Raw genomic sequence first — 18,978 nt, 5'->3', positions numbered from 1 at the left:
TCAACTGTGTACCCCTGGTAGAATGACCAGGATGAACTACGTCCATGGGCTTGCTCCCCTGCCCTCTGGTTTCTGGTTGAGTTTGGCGACTGGAGAGAGAGGGAGGAGGGTGAGGCTGGGGTATTGATTTCCCTGGCCCCTTATTTGCAGGATTGCCGTGCTGGCTGAATCCCTCAACTGAAGGTCACGGCTCCTCACCAGAGGGGCTCCTCCATATGGCTCTCTCCTGGGTTCTGGTAACCACTACCTCCTTTTGCCCTTTGAGCCTCACTGTTTCGAGCTCCATCACAATCCCTGGTGATTTCCCTTGGCACATCCTAAAAATAGCAGTGATCACTGACCAAATAGTCCACCGTCAGCATTAAGATCTAGGTGCTCACTTAAATGCTGGTTACTGTCAGTTATCTCTTGGCTAAATGTGCACTTACACCTTGTTTTTCTCTTAGATCCAAGAGTTGAAGACTGGCTCCTCATGTCCTCACCTCTGCCACAAACTGTCATCCTGGGACTCTATGTCTATTTTGTCACATCCCTGGGACCAAAGCTCATGGAGAATCGAAAGCCCTTTGAACTCAAGAAAGCGATGATAACGTACAATTTTTTCATAGTACTCTTTTCTGTGTATATGTGTTATGAGGCAAGTGTCTTCAGTATTCCTAACGGGAGAATTTTGCCTGAGTCTTTATGTCTGTCTGTCATGATGTTTCTTGTTATGACTGTAAGGGTAACTCTCCAAGATTTAAGAAATTTCAGAAACTTAGCTCACTAGAGTAGATGTTTGTCAAAAAATTGTTATATATAGACCAGATATTGAACTCCTTAGAGGATCTCAGCATAGTCTGCCTCACAGGTGGTGAGAAAAATTAAGTCCAGGGACTTGCACGCAGTTAGCCATAAAAGATGATTGAATGAGTCCATAAATGTTAAATTTTAAGGAAACTCAGAGTTGGAGAAATTAGATAACTTACTCAAAGTACTGTAGGTGGTAAGTGGAGGACTGATATTTGAATCCAGGTCGGTCTGACATCAGAGCTCATCCTGACTCTAATGAGTTGACATCATCATGGTAGCAGCTTTGGGTTCTGCATGCCCTGATGACCTGTTAGGTGGTAGACTGTTTGGTTTGATTTAGCTGGGCTTTGTTGGGGACAAAGAACTTAGACTCATACAAAGCAGTAGGTGAGGGAAGCTGTCCCTTAACTGTCAATAAGAGAGGTGGAGAACTTCTAGGACCCAAAAGCAGACTCATGTATGCTCTCTCTCCCCTCTGCTGATTACAAGTCTCAGCCATCCTCCCTTACCTGCTTTTCTGGGATTTCTTCCTTCTCTTCCAATGCTGGCTGGCTTCCTCATCCTATTCTCCTTACTTACTTCCTCTGCAGCATAGCCTATGCTTCCTCACAGCTGGGTCCCAGGAGGGCCTCGCATGACCTCTCCAGCCTCTCTAGACACCATGGCCTCTGCACATGCATCCTTCCAACCTGATTCCTGCCACGGATCCACCTGATCAGATCACCTTAAATCTGCTCTGGCCTCATTTCTCATGGCCTTCCTGAAGTCTGGACTTCCTTTGCTGCCTTCTACTTTATTTCCAAAATTAACTCACAGGTCACCTTACTCTCCTTTCTGGAGCATAAGCAACTGAAAGGGAAGGAGTAATAGAATAGAGCTAGGGAGCAGAAAAAATACATGCTTTGGGCAAGTTATCAGAGATAGGATATTGCCTACTATAGGACAGTGCTAAGAACAGACCTGGAAGCCAGGAGACCAGGGACTAGTTTGTCCCAGTTGCGCTCCTAACTAGCTACCTGATTTTGAACTAGTCATTTAAATACTCTGGGCCTCACTTCTCTCATTTTATAGAGTCAGGATTGACCTTGTCTCTCAGATCCCTTTATGCTCTGTGTCTGGTTGTACCATTGAATGTGATGTCCCCAAATATATTTCTCTGCAAGGAATCCAGTTATAACCAGTAAGTTTTGGTTTCTGTTTTAGCAATTACAACATAAAAGGTTTGAGAATATCTGAATCTGAGAGTTTCTATCTCCCATTAACCAGTAATACTAGAGTAACTTATATGCAGTTTTGGGGATTTTTACCTGCCAAATATAAATTATTACTCTTCCTTTGTGAAAGCCTAAAATATAGACATATATGTCAAAAGCTCTGCAGGCTTTTGGAATGTTCTTAAACTTAATATCAGGAAAGCATTAAGTTCTACTTTGTATTTAAACAAAGACTTTTGACAGCTGAGCAGCACATCACCTCCAGGACACATTCAAACGCATGGTTTATTGGGTGGGGCACAATTACATTTGCTCTACAGAGTGAACCTCTCTACTAGGGATGTTAGGGCAAATATGAATAAGGTGAGAGGAAGTACATCAGACTAAAGGAACCCACATGCCTCATTTTATAGTGATGGTTTGAGTGTGCTAGTCACTTGGCACCAGTCAAGAAATAAAGAGAGACCAGTGAAGACCCTGAAGAAGGCTACATCCCACATCTTCTCCTATTTGGTGCAGCACTTGTTTGGCATAGGGTAGCATGGGGAATCAGTCATCCCCATCTGAGTGGATGGACTTAGAGTGTTACTTGCATCAGTCAGAAGTGAGTCCAAGTGCAAAAGAATAGGAAGATGCTCACTGACAGATCAGGATTTTGTAAAACAGATTTAACTAGTTCTGTACCACATTCCCTTGTTCCTTTGAGAAAATTCATTGACTTGTTTTTGTAAGATACTTTTCTCACCCATGATATATGTCTTATACTTTTCTGAATCTTAATTCTCAAGATTCATAATTTACCAAGTTAATAGTGTGATTAATTTATATTACAAATCAAGCTAGGAGCTAGTATCAATCAAAAAGGATAGTGTTTTTAAATACCACAGTGTAAGTAGTTTTTCTTTCTCCTTCATTTCTTTTCTTTTTACCATTAAAATGTCATTCTGATTATGCCTCATAAACTTTTGCCTTTAGAAGTTAATTTACTGTAAAGTTGTCATTTCAGCTTTAACAGTAATTAAAAGTGCAAACTTGTAATGTAATAGAAAATGATATAATCCTTATGCTGAGAAAGAAGACATCCTAGGGAAGATGTTGGCATTCGTGAGAATAGGACTCCAGAGAAGAACTGGTCATATTGTCAGAACACTAAATTAAGCCAGCCATTTAATATAAATGTTAATTTTAAATTAGAACCCTTAGTTTTTCATTTTCAGGTACTGTTTTAAAAGGAGACCTTCCCACCGTCAGACTGAAAGAACGTCAATGTAATCTTTGAGTTAAGGTCCAGATTTATCAACAATAGGCTTTTTCTTCTCACCACTAGCCTAAGGTCACTTCGTGGGTGTGTTGGAATTAAGGCTTGCCAGACTGCACTTTCTTGTTAGTATTTTCATCTCTTACTTGTCATGTGAATCCAAAGCAAAATTAATACGCGAGTCTTGTATTTGGTCGATCTTGATTTAAAAGCTATGGACTATCACTTCACGTTACATCCACTAGCCGAGATAGGAAAAACCCAGTTGATGCAGCCATCGGATGAGTACATTGAGAAAGCTGCTTTGCTCATTTATTTGTTGACTAATTGCAAAGGCTAGAAATTATCAGAAAAGACTGATTTCAGACTTAGTCACCCCTTTGAGAGTACACAGACATGTGCACAAGCACATAGAGATGTACATAAGGTCAAGCACTTACCAGTATTTGCTGTTCAAACAAAACATTCTTAGTATTTTGTTCTCCACTATATTAGAATAATCATTCCAAGAAATAGGTATTTTAGTTAGTACACAGTTTATATAAATGTGACTTTAAAATTTTGCAAACTCTTTTTTTAACATCTTTATTGGAGTATAATTGCTTTACAATGGTGTGTTAGTTTCTGCTTTATGACAAAGTGAATCGGTTTGAAAACTCTTGATGCTTTGATATCAAGCGAGTTCCTGGTTTGTGATTTTTCTAGCCCGCCTTTCCTTCTGCACTGACTGCTGACTCAGCTGAGAATGTAATGAAGAGACATACTCAAAACTACCTTCATGGTAGCCATTGAGCAAATATTTCCTTCTTTAATATGCATGTGCTCTCTTGCAGTTTGTGATGTCTGGCTGGGGTACAGGTTATTCCTTTCGATGTGAAATTGTTGACTATTCACGCTCGCCTACAGCATTGAGGGTAAGTTTCTTTTTGGAAAAACTTGTAACACAAAATCAACGTTAAAACTTTTTGGACTCTATTTGTAAACACTGAATGTGAAATCAGAATGAGTAAGTGACTCAATTATCAGAATATATGTGTTGAGAGAAAAAGCTAAAAATTACAAGAAAAAAAAATCGAAGAAATTCAGGTGTGTAATTTTCTGTAAAATGAAAACTGGTGCTTTTCTTTGTGAATTTCTTGGATTTAAAAGTAAATTTATGTCTGGTTCTTCAAAAAACAGAATTACCATATGATCCAACAATTCTACTTCTGGGTATATACCTAGAAGAATTGAAAGATGGGATGCAAAGAGATATTTGTACGCCAGTGTTCATAGCATTCTTCACATTAGCCAAAAGATGGAAGCAACCCACGTGTCCATCAGTGGATGAATGGATAAACAAATAGTGGTATATACATACAATGGAATATTTTTCAGCCTTAACAAGGAAGGAAATTCTGACAACTGCTACAATGTGGTTGAGCCTTGAGGACATTATGCTAAGTGAAATAATCTAGGTACGAAGGGGCAAACAAATACTGTATGATTCTGTTACACGAGGTACACAGAGTAATCAGATTCAGAAATAGGAAGTAAAATGGTAGTTGTCAGGGGCTGGATTCACCAATGGGGACTTACTGTTTAATGGATACAGAGTCTCAGTCCTATAAGAGGAAAAGAGTTCTGTGGATAGACGGTGGTGATGGTTGCACAAGAATGTGAATGTACTTAATGCTACCAAACTGTACACTCTAAAATGGTTAAGATCGTAAATTTTATGTAATGTGAATTTTGCCAAAATTAGAAAAAATAAAATTTTCTTCCATGTAAAAATAAATAAATAAATTCATATCTATGTGTGTTTCTGCAGATGGCACGCACCTGCTGGCTTTATTACTTCTCCAAATTTATTGAGCTCTTAGATACTGTGAGTATATAATCACCACATTTGGTAAATGTTTGATGTTTCAATGAAAGCAATAAACTGTGAGTGTACAGTTGTCTTATAACTTTGGTTATCTCTGTTCCTCAGGCAGACCTCATATTATCTTTTACTTTTTATTATCAGTTATTTTAGAGAATAGGATAAACTTATTTTTCAGTCTTTTGCAAATGCCAAAAGATTTTCTTCTATATCAACCACCTGGTTAAGATAAGAATGTAACTAACACATATACTACAAAGCTATGTCTCTATATAGATGGATGACAGCTGTTTTGTGAAGTAAGTTCAAGAAGCAAAGAGCAGAGAATATGTTGCCTTTGGTTCTTTATAACAAAGCACTGTGTCATCCATACTCCTTTAAGAAGATAAATGCTTCAAAATTCATAAACTTACACTAGAATGTTAGCTTATCCCTGGAATATCAGTAATTTTGGTAACATCAAAACTATTTCCATCTGCCTTTCTGAAGTCCATGTTTACTGGTCTTCTCCCTTCCTGAGTATCAACTCTGACTTTGAGTGGCTAGGCCTGGGAGAAGCAAGTACCATGGATTAGGATCCATGATGAGAGGAGAAAGCCATGCGCCTTTATTTCCAGAAACAAAGGAAAGCTGGCTATTTATTTTGTTTTTGTGGCATGTGGATCTCATTTATCTGGAATCAGTTCGGGGCCTAAGACTGACACGTGTTTTCTCTCTTCAGAATATATACCACTACACTTCTGGTAGCAAATTTCAGTATGCTTTACCTTCTCAGCTGGCTACACGTAATGTTAGAATTAGAAAGGAGAATTTAGTGAGTGTAGAATCCAGTGGTTCTCAAACGTTAGCATGCATTAGAATCACCTGGAGGACTCATTAAAAACACGTGTGCTTGGATCCCACCCGCAGAATTTCTGATTCAGTACGTGTTCAATGGGGCTCAAGAACTGGCATTTCTCAAGGTCTCAAGTGCTGTTATTGCTGTTGGTCCAGGGTCCACACTTCAAGAACCCCTGCTGTAGTCCAGTGGTTCTCAACCGCTGTGGTGCTGGAGACCTAACTGCGTTAGAAAACAAAAACCTGGGCCCTGCCCCCAGATATTTGGTATCAGATGGTCTGGAGTTAGAGACCAGGCATGGTTATTTAAAAACAAAAAACAGACCTTCCTGGTCACTGTAATATGCAGACAGGGTTGAGAACCACTGACCTAGCCTGGAGCACTAAATCTGAAGAGAAATGGAAGCCAGAAAGTTACAAGACTTGTCCAGAGGAACACCACTACTGACTAGGACCTAGGACCCCAGATTGCTGGTTTATGGCTTTTTCTGTTGCACCGTGTTGCCTTCCTCTACGTGCATAAGCAAAAGCATTTTGACTTCATTGTTCCTGCTTTGCATGTTCTCAGCTTCAGCTTCCATAAGGAAACTTGCTGCTCTGTGTTCTTCCCTGAACCACATTTCTCAACTACTCTTAGGAACGCTTTTGTTTCTGCTACTCTGTTTAGTCCTGTACTTAGAAGTCTAACTCATCACTGGTCTTCTGCATTTTGAATATTTTTGAACATTTAATTCTGCTTTTGAATATGTTTTTGAACCCCCCCCTCCACAAAGCCTTCCTCTTCTACCTCTTTGTTTGTCGTTTCTGTAAACCACTGGATACATTCAATCTGGATGCTGCCTCTGTTGCCCTTCTCATTTTTCCTAAGCTGCTTCGCTTTCTTTTCCACCCTACTTCCCCAATTAACTCTTCAAGTATTTCCCTCTTCCTCTTTCTTTAATAATAATTTGCTAACTTCAGATTTGCTACAAGTCCTCTTTTAGTTTGCTTAATCCCTTATCTAACTTGGTAGGATGTGTTAGTTAGGGAGCAGTGTAGAAATTCAGTCCTAGGACTTAAAAGTCTCTGCTTCCCCATATATTTCAAAATCCACGTGGGTTTTTTTTTTTAAACCAGTAACATTTTTTCAGTAATTTTTGGTCATATTCTTCACTTTATATCTTTGATTTTTAAATCTTCATTCAATATCTTTTCACCTTTCTATTGATTCTTGCATGACTAGGCATCGTACCCAAGTTCTCTCATACTTATTAGCTTTTGAGCTGCCTCTTGGAGAACCAGCTGCTTCTACAGGCATTCTGTAAGGCAACTCTTTCAAAGCACATTACAACGTGGAATAGTTTGCACTTTGCCAATAGTTTTGTAACACTAGATAAATTATTGCATGATTTTATATGAACTTGATTGTCTTTAAATTATTTCAGATCTTTTTTGTTCTGCGTAAGAAAAATAGTCAAGTGACTTTCCTGCATGTCTTCCATCATACCATCATGCCATGGACCTGGTGGTTTGGAGTCAAATTTGCCGCAGGTAGCCAAGGGAGAGTTGGGATCATGTGTTACAATTGATTACGTTTCTGTATGCTATAAGCATAAATTCTGTCCTTAAATGTGATTTAAAAGAATCTCAGAACATCAAAGAATCACTTTGATCAAACTTCTGACTTTCATTAATTATCTGAAACATAAACATAGGACTCCTAACTAGATCTCCCCTCCACCCCCCAATACTCTTTAATATGTAAGACCTTTGGGTATAGTCTTCTACACATATCCTTTAGTTGTTTTGTTTGGATTTTATTCTTGTCCTATATAGTTCTATAACTATTTTTAAATAAATAATTAACAAACAAATAAAATGGCAAAATCCTTGGTTTTATAGGAATATAGTTAGATAACTTATTCCTTGTGTTTCCAGGAAGTTAGAATGTTTATCTCAAGTTCCATGTCTTCTTTGCTTTCAAATTTCCGAAAACTGATACACATCCCAATCCCTAATAACTCTGTAAAGATGTGTCGAATTGCAGTTTCCCACCTTCCCTAAACATCCTACCATAGTAAAGGATGTTTTGATATTGTTTTTTAGGTCAAAAATAATTTAACTCAAAAGCTTGGCAAACAGGTTCTTTAGTTGGTTTTGATTTTATGCTTCTGAACATCTAGAATATGAGAAAACAGAAAGGTAACTAATTTTACCTATCAAATTTTTAAATAAGTGATATCCTGAAGGATATAGTCTTACTAGCAGAAGTTGTTTGGGGGATTTATGTATGCTAGTTTTTTCAATTTAAGAAGTCTTCATGTAAGCCTGCAGCCCATACTAGACAAAGCTTTAACATTTCTGTGAAGAGCTCACCTCTATTGGGTTTTCTGACTTGGTAAGACTGAAAGGAAAGAGAAATCACAATTGAGGAACTCTTGTTTGAGTTTTAGACTCTCTAGGCATGGGGAAAAATTCTGCATGTCTCAGAGCATGAGGGGACATGGATAAGCTAGTGGCTAGAAGAAGATGGCAGAACCTAGGGGAGCTGGAAGGGCTGTCCCTACCTTGGCCTAAGGGCATCAGATTTTCCAGCATGTAAAGTAGCTCCTTGCCCCAAATTGGCATTTATCTGTTGAGGATTTTTTTTAAAGGAAATGTAGTTGTTTTTCTTATAATGTATATGTGTTAATTTAAAAATTTAACTCACATTATAACAAGATAGTCTCATCTGTGTCCATTTTACAAATTGAAGGTAGTTATATTATTTAATCTCCATTATTTTTCTTTGCTTTCTGTGTTTTTATTTTCTCTCACGTGTATATTGTGCCTCTCAGTTCTTTCTACAGTGGTATTTCTTAACACTATTTTTTTTGGTGAAAATTAGAAAATACCTAAACATCCAGTAATAGAATGGTTATGATGTCTTGTGTTTATAATTGTGAAATGCAAATCATATTGAAAGACATTTAGCTCAAACTTTTGTTAAGAAGCTTGGCTCCTAAATTATCAGAAATAGATGGCTATTCTTACTATTCTGTTTTTAAAGTATGCTAGACAAGGTGTTTTCACACCCTTAGAACTTACTTATTCAGATTTCTTCCCTGAGACCAGATTATTCTATTACAACACTGAAAAATAAATATAGATTAAAAATGTATAGGAAGACAATACCCCAAAAACAGTGATTTAGAGAAATCGACACAAAAGTGGTCTCCCTCTCCTTCTTTATCCATCTCTGCATTTTCTAATTTTTCTAGTTTGAATATCTGTTGGTTCTATAATGGGAAAAAATAAATTTTATTTGAAGAATAGAGTTGAGCATTTTTCTAGTTTCTCTCTTTGAGTCCATTGATAGTCTGGTTTCCATTTAAAAAACAAGCAATGCTTTCAATAATGAACATTTAAACGTATAATATTCCTCAATTTTTCAATGTTACCATGTACATTAAGCACTTCATAGTGGATTCATTGTCCACACCTCAATTCCCCGTCGGCTTTACAAAATGTAAGTGGTAGAAAATAATGTTTTCTTCTCTCTCATATGTTCCATGAGTTGGCACTTCTGCTCATTCTCATGTGTGGAACCTAGTAAACCCTTGTACAGCACACCTGGTATCTATTCAGTGACAAGCACAGCAACAAGAGCTGAGGTATTCCCAGAAGTGTGGTGTGGCATTGGCTTTCATTCCTAGAATAAAACTGTCCAGTTTAAACTGTCCTTTCAAAAACTTGAGCACAGCTGATATCTATCTAGTACTTAATTTCCTGTTTGCCTGTTGTACTCCTCCCTGGGATAATAGCAATCCACCTTTTCTTTTGAACGTGATGAAAATATTTCTGAGGCAGGTTTTTATATTAATTATGTATATACTCCTTCCCAGAGATATGGAGAGTTGTGATAATTACCCAGGTGGTTCCTTTATTTTTTTTCCAAACCAAAGGAGTAAAATGTGATGGTACTAATTATAATTCATCCTGAGATGTTTGCTTTTCAGAACTCTTATGAAGAAGAAAACAAGCTTAGAAAATACTTTATTAGAAAAGCCTTCCAAAGAAGATATGAAAAGCATTACTAATTAAAATGTGATTGTTCTGTGAACAAACATTAAAATAACTTATCAGAAAATCATCATTACTAGAGAAAATAAGCAAGTTAATTTGATTTGATAGCTTATTTTGATCAGTAACCCTTACTGAACACTCTTAGCTACACTAGTGCTTTGTTAAATTCCTGTCCGTAGGAGCCTCATTTTAGGACATTTAAATGGTGAAAGTTTCTGAGTGGAAAATAGAACTCTTCTACCAAAAACTGGGAGAGGTGTCTTAGTGAGAAAGGCTCAGTCGAATGTAGTTCATTATCAAGCATGAAATAGATTTCCTGTGTATATGTAATTGTGAGACAAATGGACTTGAGAGGTATTTGGCTTGTCCCCATGTTAAGCAGCTTGACTCCTAATCTATTCTATTTTTAAATTAGCCTAGAAAAGGTGTTTTCATACCATACTAATTTATTTATTCAAGTTTCTTTTGGGAATTAAGACTAATCCAAATGTAAATAATAAAAGCTGGGAGGTTGTTAATAAGCTTCATTAATTCAGTTTCTTCTGACTTGAAATTTGTGATAATTACAGGATTAGCTGAAATTTGATTTACTTAGGAAAGTTTATGAAGCACAGTATAGCATAAAAGAGACTTTAGGGGAATATTTAAACTACTTAAAAGTAATTATTTAAAACAGGTATTTTAAGGGTGTACTTTGGCAGTGGTAGTATTTAGAAGTATTTAGAAGAATCTAGCACTGCTGCAATTATGAATGATTTTTTTAAAAAATAATTATTTCTTCCATGAAACAATTTTTATGACATTTCTCCTTAGAAGATTGTGGTTGAAGTAATAAATTTGTATTTTGCTTTAAACTTTCTATAACTCATAGTGTTCATGGATTCAGTCCTTCCTCTAACATAGGCAAATCTGTGAGGTTTTGCTTAATTTCTGAAATTAAAGAATATTAGAATAAATAAAATAGCATATTTTGGAGAAAAATTTAAATTCTAGGTCAGTATTACTAAGCTGAATCAGGCTGTGCATAAAGAATGAAGATTCTTCAAGATTGTGCATCTTAGGAAAGAGACACTAGGGAAGAGTTTTGGTTTTTTTCCCTACCATCAACTGAACACTCTGTTACCCCTTCCACTGTACTACTGATCCAAATAAAGACAATTGTAACAATTTTTGCTTATATTCCCCCCAGGGTCCTTTTCTTCTATTCTAAATTGAAAGTGATCAGTGGGAGATATGGTGAGATTAGAAGAGGAAAACCAGGATAGGAAGGCACAATTGATAATAGTCAAATAGAAGCAGTAAGGAAAGATGATTTAACAATTAATAAATGTTTATTTTGGAAAAACAATGATTGATTAAAGCAAACTTAGCACAGCTTGGTAATGAAAGCCAGTGGTTTTACTGCCAAAATTTTGTGGCACTTGGACTTCCCTGGTGGTTCAGTGGTTAAGACTCCATGCTTCCACTGCATACTGCAGGGGAACAGGTTTGATCCTTGGTCAGGGAAGTTCCGCATGCCATGCAGTGCGGCAAAAAAAAAAAAAAAAAATTGTGGCACTAAAAGTATTTATGGAAAACTATTGAGAATGGAAAAAGTTAATTTGATTCCACACAATGTTATGTAAAATAATATTCTTAGTGGCTTTATTCATAATAACCCAAATTGAAGACAACTCAAATGTCTTTTAAATGGGAGGATAGATACATTGTGATGCATTTATATCACGTAATACTACACAGCAATAAAAAGGCAATCACATGGTTGAATCTTAAAAACAGTATGTTGATTGAAAGAAGGTAGCCACAAAGAATACATCCTGTGTAATTCTATTTATATGAAGTTTTGTAACAGGCAAAACTAATAGTTGATGATGGAAGTCAGAATAAAAGTTACATTAGGAGGAGTATGTTCTTGGAAGGGGCACATGGGAACTTTATGTGGCATCAGCAATGTTCTATATCTTGAATTTGGTGGTGGTAACATAGGTGTATACACGTGTAAAAAATCGTCAAGTTAAAAAAAAATCATCAAGTTGTACACTTAAGATTGGTGTACTTTGTGTGCTTTATATATGTTAATTCTCACTAAAAATGAATTTGATTACTATTACTTAGCAATATATTATATTTAAAAGGAAGTCAACTTAGTTTGTTAAAGTAAACCCAAATCATAAGACTATTTTCAGGTTAAGATATCACAGAATAAAGTCATGCTAATTTATTCTACAAGATTTGTATTTTAGTTTTACTAACTGGATGTATTATCCAGCTCCCTCTAATTTTATAGCTATTTAACAATAGTGATATTTCATATATATTTTTCTTCCTACTAAAATTAAAGAAATAATTATATTAAAATTTCCGTTCAGAGAAAAATATGTCTCATTTTAAAGAACAGTGCCCCTATTTTACAATATTTTTTTCCAGGTGGTTTGGGAACATTCCATGCCTTTCTAAATACAGCTGTACATGTAGTCATGTATTCCTACTATGGACTGTGTGCATTGGGACCAGCCTACCAGAAGTATTTGTGGTGGAAAAAGTATTTGACATCATTACAGCTTGTGAGTAATTAATTTTCTTTAAAACCAGATACGAAGCTAAACTGGAGTCCCTTGTCTTCCTTGTAAATGAGGATACTAACTAAAGAGCAAAGTTTATAAAACACAGGGATATAAATTGTCTGGCCTCTTATGGCATCCCATCATTGTCCTTTCTTTGTTATGTGAACTTTTGTCAGGAACTTTATTGAAAGCAAAGCCTATTTGGTAGCCAAGAGGCTCAGACAACTAAACTAGCGTGTGTATCTTTATACTATTTTATGCATTTATATAAAATAAAAATATTTATGTTCAAAATTATGTGAACCTCATTATACATAATATTAAATTAGAAGTTAGACATTCCATATTCTAGGTCTAAATGACCTTGAGGGAATGTAACTTTGAGAGGATTATGAGCCTTCCTGTGTGCCTGCCTATCTAGTCCTAACATTTATAAGTCTATTTTTCCTCCAACTAGTAAAAGTACTGTGGGAATTAAAGGTGTAGAATGGTGGTGTAATATACATATTGACAAAAGTGACAACACCCTAAATTACCAACCATAAGGAAATGAAGTAAATTATTTTAATTCCTGCTTGGGAATATTACAAAGTCATGAAAATTATTCACAAGTCCTTTCTTTTTAAGCAATTTTTATGATTGTAAAGTAATATGTCCTCATTGCAGAGAAATTAGAACATCTATACTGCATATAGAATTTTGTATCAGGCTTTTTTTTCACTTAACATACTCTTAAATGTTGTAGAAACTTTTTAATAATGTGGAAAAATACTTATATAGCAAAAAGAATACATGTTGTTCATTATTTTTTCAAATATGTTGATAATATTGACAAACACACCTGCATAGAATGTTGAGGATGCTGCTTACGCTTTCTAAGGTTTCATTTTCTCGTCTGCAAAATGAGAGGAATAATTGTATCTACTGCACAAGAATGTTCTAAAAGTTCCTTAAGATAATGCAAGGAGGGCTTCCCTGGTGGCGCAGTGGTTGAGAGTCCGCCTGCCGATGCAGGGGACACGGGTTCCTGCCCCGGTCCGGGAAGATCCCACATGCCGCGGAGCGGCTGGGCCCGTGAGCCATGGCCGCTGAGCCTGCGCGTCCGGAGCCTGTGCTCCGCAACGGGAGAGGCCACAGCAGTGAGAGGTCCGCGTACCGAAAAAAAAAAAAAAGAGAATGCAAGGAAAGCTGATGATTATAACAGGAACAATGTGAAAATCTTAACTCTGGTTTTAACAGGATAGATTGTGGGTAATGATTATTTATTTTTATGTATAGATTTTTATTTTCCAAAATTTCCACAGAACGCATGTTGCCTTTTAATCATGAGAAAAAATATATCCAAAAAATCTGGATGTTAGCCCAAAACATGTCCCTTTTAAGACTGTGTAGAACGTTCTAGAACACAGAGCCCTTGGGCATCGCTAGGAGGGTCACCAATGCTCTCTCACTCCTTGCAGATTCTCTGCTGCAGTTGGCAGATAGGATGTATTTTTTATCTATGACGGTGGAGGACCGGTGGCAGATATGAGGACTTAGCGATGCTTTGGCTCCTACAAAATAAGCGGGGCTCTAATTAGAATGTTTTTGTTCCCCTCCCCACCAACGGAAATATCCAGTCTACCAACAGGACAGAATGTTTGAAATCAAACTGCCCTAGAAAATTAGGCCATAAGGTAGTGGTCCTGTATGCATTTCATAGGTCAAGGACTCAAGCCAGAGACTGATGGTTCTCTGAGTGTGAAAGGGCTGCTGCACTGCCCTGCTCCGGGGACATTTACATAGCTCCCCCTGGAGCTGTGCACTTTGGCAGGACTGAATAGTAGTTGCAAATTCCCATCTGCATTTTGACATTGTTCCACCCACTGTCATTCCCATAGAGGCTAGATTGAAAGATAAAATTCCCTGTCCAACAGTAGCCTGGATGTGGTTGGAGAGTGTTTAAACATAAGCAGACAAAGAATGCATTAAATAATTGCTCCATTGTGACTCTTCGTAGCTAAACAATACTTTTCATTCTTCCGTCTGTTAGGTCCAGTTCGTTATTGTCACTATACACATAGGCCAGTTCTTTTTCATGGAGGATTGCAAGTACCAGTTTCCAGTCTTTCTGTACATCATTATGAGTTACGGGTGCATCTTTCTGCTGCTCTTTCTCCATTTTTGGTACCGTGCTTACACCAAAGGTCAGAGGCTGCCCAAAACAGTGAAAAATGGAATCTGCAAAAACAAAGATCACTGAAATTCAAGCACAGCATAAATCTATGAATAAGACTGATATCGTGTCTTCCTTGACAATCAAGAGATATTTCCATGTGCAGTGCATTTTGTATATTTTTCAAAACCAAGAGCTTGTATTTTTATGATAAGTTATTGGGGTTTCTGATATTTGAGAGCCCAAAGCTCCCAGATACCAGTCTTCTGATAATTAGAGCCTAAAGCAGCCAGTTTTTCAGCTGCTTTTAAACCTAATCTAAAGGTTTTATTTAACACATTTTGTTAGGTTGAAAGAAGGATGTGAAACAGTAGAGTACTCTTCAAAGAAGTCCAGTATAGATGAAAAATATCGTTAGATATTTTGAGCACGGACAGAGATCCATGCCGTACAGTAGATTCCTTCTGCCGGGTCTGGAAACCTTTAACTGTGGGCTCTGGCTTTGTTGCTTGTTGACTATATTCAGAAGACACTGTATTTACTCTAAACTTAAATTCGCATTCTAAAGAGCTAATAGGGTGAATGTTAAGTGTATTTTTGATCAGTTATCATTTAAAATCGCTAATGGTAATTTTTAATGGATCTTTCGAGTAGCCGGCACCAGTTTTGCTTGTAAGACTTCCTCACAACGCTTTTGTTGTGTAAACTGTATAAAAGTGACAATCCTTTAGGGTAATACATTGATGCACTTGAAACTAAGGTTAAGTTATTATTTTGAAAACAAGGTGATTTGTTCTGATGGCTTAACGAACACTTTGCTATCACCGTTTTGCAATGAACTTTGTATATTTCGGGAAAGAGGTGAATTTATCAATGGAAAAAATCGTTGTCTGTGGTGTTGTAATGTCACTTTCTCATATCATGGTTTAAAGGATTATCTTGGTTAAATATATATTGGTTAGATGTGTAAATGTTCATGTCACTGGCACACACTAAATGATTTTAGACCACCCAGGGATGGGTTAAGGGTGGCTTGTGAAGCAACTGGAAGCAAATGGTGGCACAGAGATTATCCAGGGAAGATTTGGTGATAAGGGTCTCTCTCATAATGAGAGAGAGCAAGAGAGAGACTGTATAATAGTTATTGTTATAGATTCACTGCTTGGAAAAATATTTTCCAGAATTATGAATTAATTAACAGCCTGGAATTCTTTTTTTCAAACTTATAAACTATATAATGAGGGACTGAAATTCATTTTGCATAGCTCTCATTTCTTTAAAATTGCTACTTTCTAACAGTCATATTTTCTTGTTGGAGAACCCAATTACTGATCAGTAGAGTTTTGCCCAAGAAACAGCAATATTTGGACATTTCTGAATTTTTCCACAGTGTTTTTTTTTCTTGTTCTATTTTACTTGATTTTGAAGGATTGCTTATGCTTGTATGACTGTAAGCAATTAGTACCCCAGTAATTGTGTAACACACAGTGATACTTATTGTACAACAAAGCCTGAGGTTTTACCAACTGTAAACTCCTGGAGTTAGGTGTCTCCCTCCTAATCCATTAATCTGTACCATGGCCTTTTCTCTTCACACTCAGCAAATTAGTAAGGTTATTTGCCTTTAGTGACTTCACTCGCTACAATATGAGAATTTGAGGGTTGATAAAAGGGGAGATTTCATTTTTTTTAATAAATAGTAAAGAACAGGAGAGCAAAGCTAAAAGAAACAGCAGCTCTAATTTATTTCTCTGTGAGAGTCTCAGGGTTCCTTAAGTGTTTTCCTGTTTTTCTCTTCAAATCCAACCAGTGCTAAAAGGAGGAGGTACGGTAGATGCTGTTACACATACACACAATTCCCATAGACCCCAGTAGGGTAAAGACCAAAAGGAAGCAAAAATAAAAGAAGAGAAAACAGGAGAGTTTGTTTCTTCTCTTGCATACTTTCTGCCCTGCTCTGTACAACCCCTCCTTGTCTCCGTGTAGTCTTTAAAATGTTTGCTGTGCCTGTGAACTAACAGCAACATGTGACAGAATCACATTCTACATTATATGAATAGGAATGGAGAGCTAGAATGTTACATGAAAAGAAATCACAGCTGGCAGAGGTAACCTCCGTATGAACAGCAGCAAATTAGAATGGGTATCACTGGATGTAGGATTGGATGGGCATTGTTTTATTAAACAGCTCTGTGGGTCACATAGAGTTTCTGCTGGAGTTTCATCCCACTTTTCAGGACTTCCTTGCCTTTGGGTTTGCTTACCTAACAAATAAAAAGGCCAAAAGGCCAGCTGCAAAATCTGGCTTATGACATAAAGCTCTATGAATCCTTTAGAACCTATATCTATATTACAAATAAATGCAAATGTAAAATTTTAAATATCTGTGGGACATTGCCATTTTACAGTCTTAACTGAGTAGAATTCTTAACTGAGCAGACTAAATTGTTATGTAAATTATAAGATTATGATGTTACATTTCTTCAATTATCCCTTATCTCTGTTAACTACTTTTAACGACTGTGGAAAACTCTGTGGATACTGTCAAAGTTTGGGTTTGGTTTTTGGTGTGTGTATTATAATAAATTTGTGGTATCACATGCACATGTGTGTGTCTTTCATTTTGGAATCTAACTGCATGTGTTTGCATGGATGGATGGTTTTTAATATGAATATTCATTTAACCAGGTCATTTTACACATTTGTTGTACACTTGTTATGTTCGGAGCCCTGTGCTAGACATTAGAGTGATACAAAATACAAAGATGCCTCCCGCATAGTTGGGACCTCCTGGAGCTTGCAGGCTGGCAGAGATTATGTTACAGGGAAGTGTATGATTGGTGCCATATGATTGAAGGTCGTGGCACTTAGCAAGCAGGTAGGCTCCATGAAGGTATTTAAATTTGGGTCATGTATTTAAGATGTACAGTTGTCAAAATGGGGAGTGGGTTAGTGGGCAAGGTGTTCTAAGTGAAAAGAAATAACAACTCAAGGCCCAGGGGAAGGAAAGCATTAGGAAAGTGTAGGGAATGGCCAACAGACCAAATTGAGTGAGGCACCTGTAGGTGTCACAGAGAGATGAGGCCAGTAGGGAGGAGGGCTCTGACACTGGAGATGTGCTGCTGCAGCATCCGCCCTTGATGCCCCAGGCAAATAGGAGCATTCAAGGATTTGGGGGAGAGGAGAGGTATGACTAAAGTGGTACCTTAAGAAGAGTCACCTGGTAGGGTGGGGTGGAGGCATGAGACACTAAAGGCAGAGATAAATTAGTTGATTAGGGTGAAGGGAAGAGAGCTGGAATGTGTGACTGGAAAGAAAGAGGCTGATGTGAGAGAGCTTCTGATGCGAGAGTTGAACCTGGCGACTGATTGACCAAGGATGAGATGTGCTGCACAGTTCAGAGAAGCAGTGTGGGAGTGTGGAAAGGAGGTTTAATCTGAAACTGTGAGGCATGGATATTAGATGCCAAGCGACCTTGAACAAGCCAGTTAACCTCTCTCAGCTTGTTTCTTCATCTGTAAAATGAGAATAATAGTACAAGTTCTCCTTGCTGGATTGTTGTATGATTTAAATGAGATAATGTATTTAAAAGCCTTCTGTAGTAACTGGTGAAAATATGAAATAACATAAGCACAAAGAATACAGATTTACCAGACTTGAGTGGAAGGTGGATCCTTACCCAAGAGAGACCAAGGGTTTTGGTACCTCCACTTCAAGACATAAGTATATGTGTTGATTGGGGAGGAGGTGGGGACAAAAGTATTTCTAGACGTTTCCAGCAGATGCGATCACAATGCAGCAGGCTCACAACAGGTCCTGTTACACCAGCCTGCCCCAGAGAGAAGACCAGAGGGCTCTTACTTTTATGTGGCTACCTGGGTGTGGTCATGGCTTTCACTGACACCTGGTATCAGGTCAGGCTGTACTTGCACATATGGCCCAACAATCTTTACAAACTGCAACACCCTTATCATCTAAAAGAGCATTTGTTCCTATATTTAAGCTGCAGCATTTTGAAAATATTGCTGTACCTTGTGTATATTCTAAAGCCGACAGGATTCAGTTAATTTAGGGGACAGTCTGGTTACTAAGAGAGAAGGCTTGGTACAAAGTAGTATTGGCTTCAAGTGCCCAGGCTGCCCAAGGGCACATTCTGTGCTTAGTACTTACAACTTCAGTAGGCATGATGTAAGCATCTGACTACCTGAATGTGAAGGCCGTGAGCGCAGACCTGCTGCCTTCTATCTTAA

The 18,978-nt window shown here is 37.4% G+C and overlaps 1 protein-coding gene across 3 annotated transcripts in view; it reads left to right on the top strand.

Annotated features, from left to right (window-relative positions):
* Positions 1-17,322, top strand: part of ELOVL7 (ELOVL fatty acid elongase 7) — a 71,634-nt gene extending 54,312 nt beyond the window's left edge. For 2 of the 3 annotated variants that reach the window (XM_029216415.1, XM_029216416.1), the window contains 6 exons: positions 447-637; positions 4,098-4,178; positions 5,075-5,131; positions 7,390-7,495; positions 12,437-12,573; positions 14,606-17,322. In XM_029216415.1, coding sequence (XP_029072248.1) covers positions 447-637; positions 4,098-4,178; positions 5,075-5,131; positions 7,390-7,495; positions 12,437-12,573; positions 14,606-14,815 — 782 coding nt within the window. In that variant the 3' untranslated portion in view covers positions 14,816-17,322. The remainder of the gene's footprint in view (positions 1-446; positions 638-4,097; positions 4,179-5,074; positions 5,132-7,389; positions 7,496-12,436; positions 12,574-14,605) is intronic. The other variant, XM_029216417.1, reaches the window with a different exon arrangement.
* Positions 17,323-18,978: the final 1,656 nt, after the last annotated feature.

Source organism: Monodon monoceros, unplaced genomic scaffold, assembly GCF_005190385.1.
Source record: "Monodon monoceros isolate NGI ecotype Baffin Bay Population unplaced genomic scaffold, NGI_Narwhal_1 Super_Scaffold_12, whole genome shotgun sequence".
Lineage (NCBI taxonomy): Eukaryota > Metazoa > Chordata > Mammalia > Artiodactyla > Monodontidae > Monodon > Monodon monoceros.
Note: the sequence above shows the minus strand (reverse complement) of the source record. Positions and strands in the feature narration are given on the sequence as shown.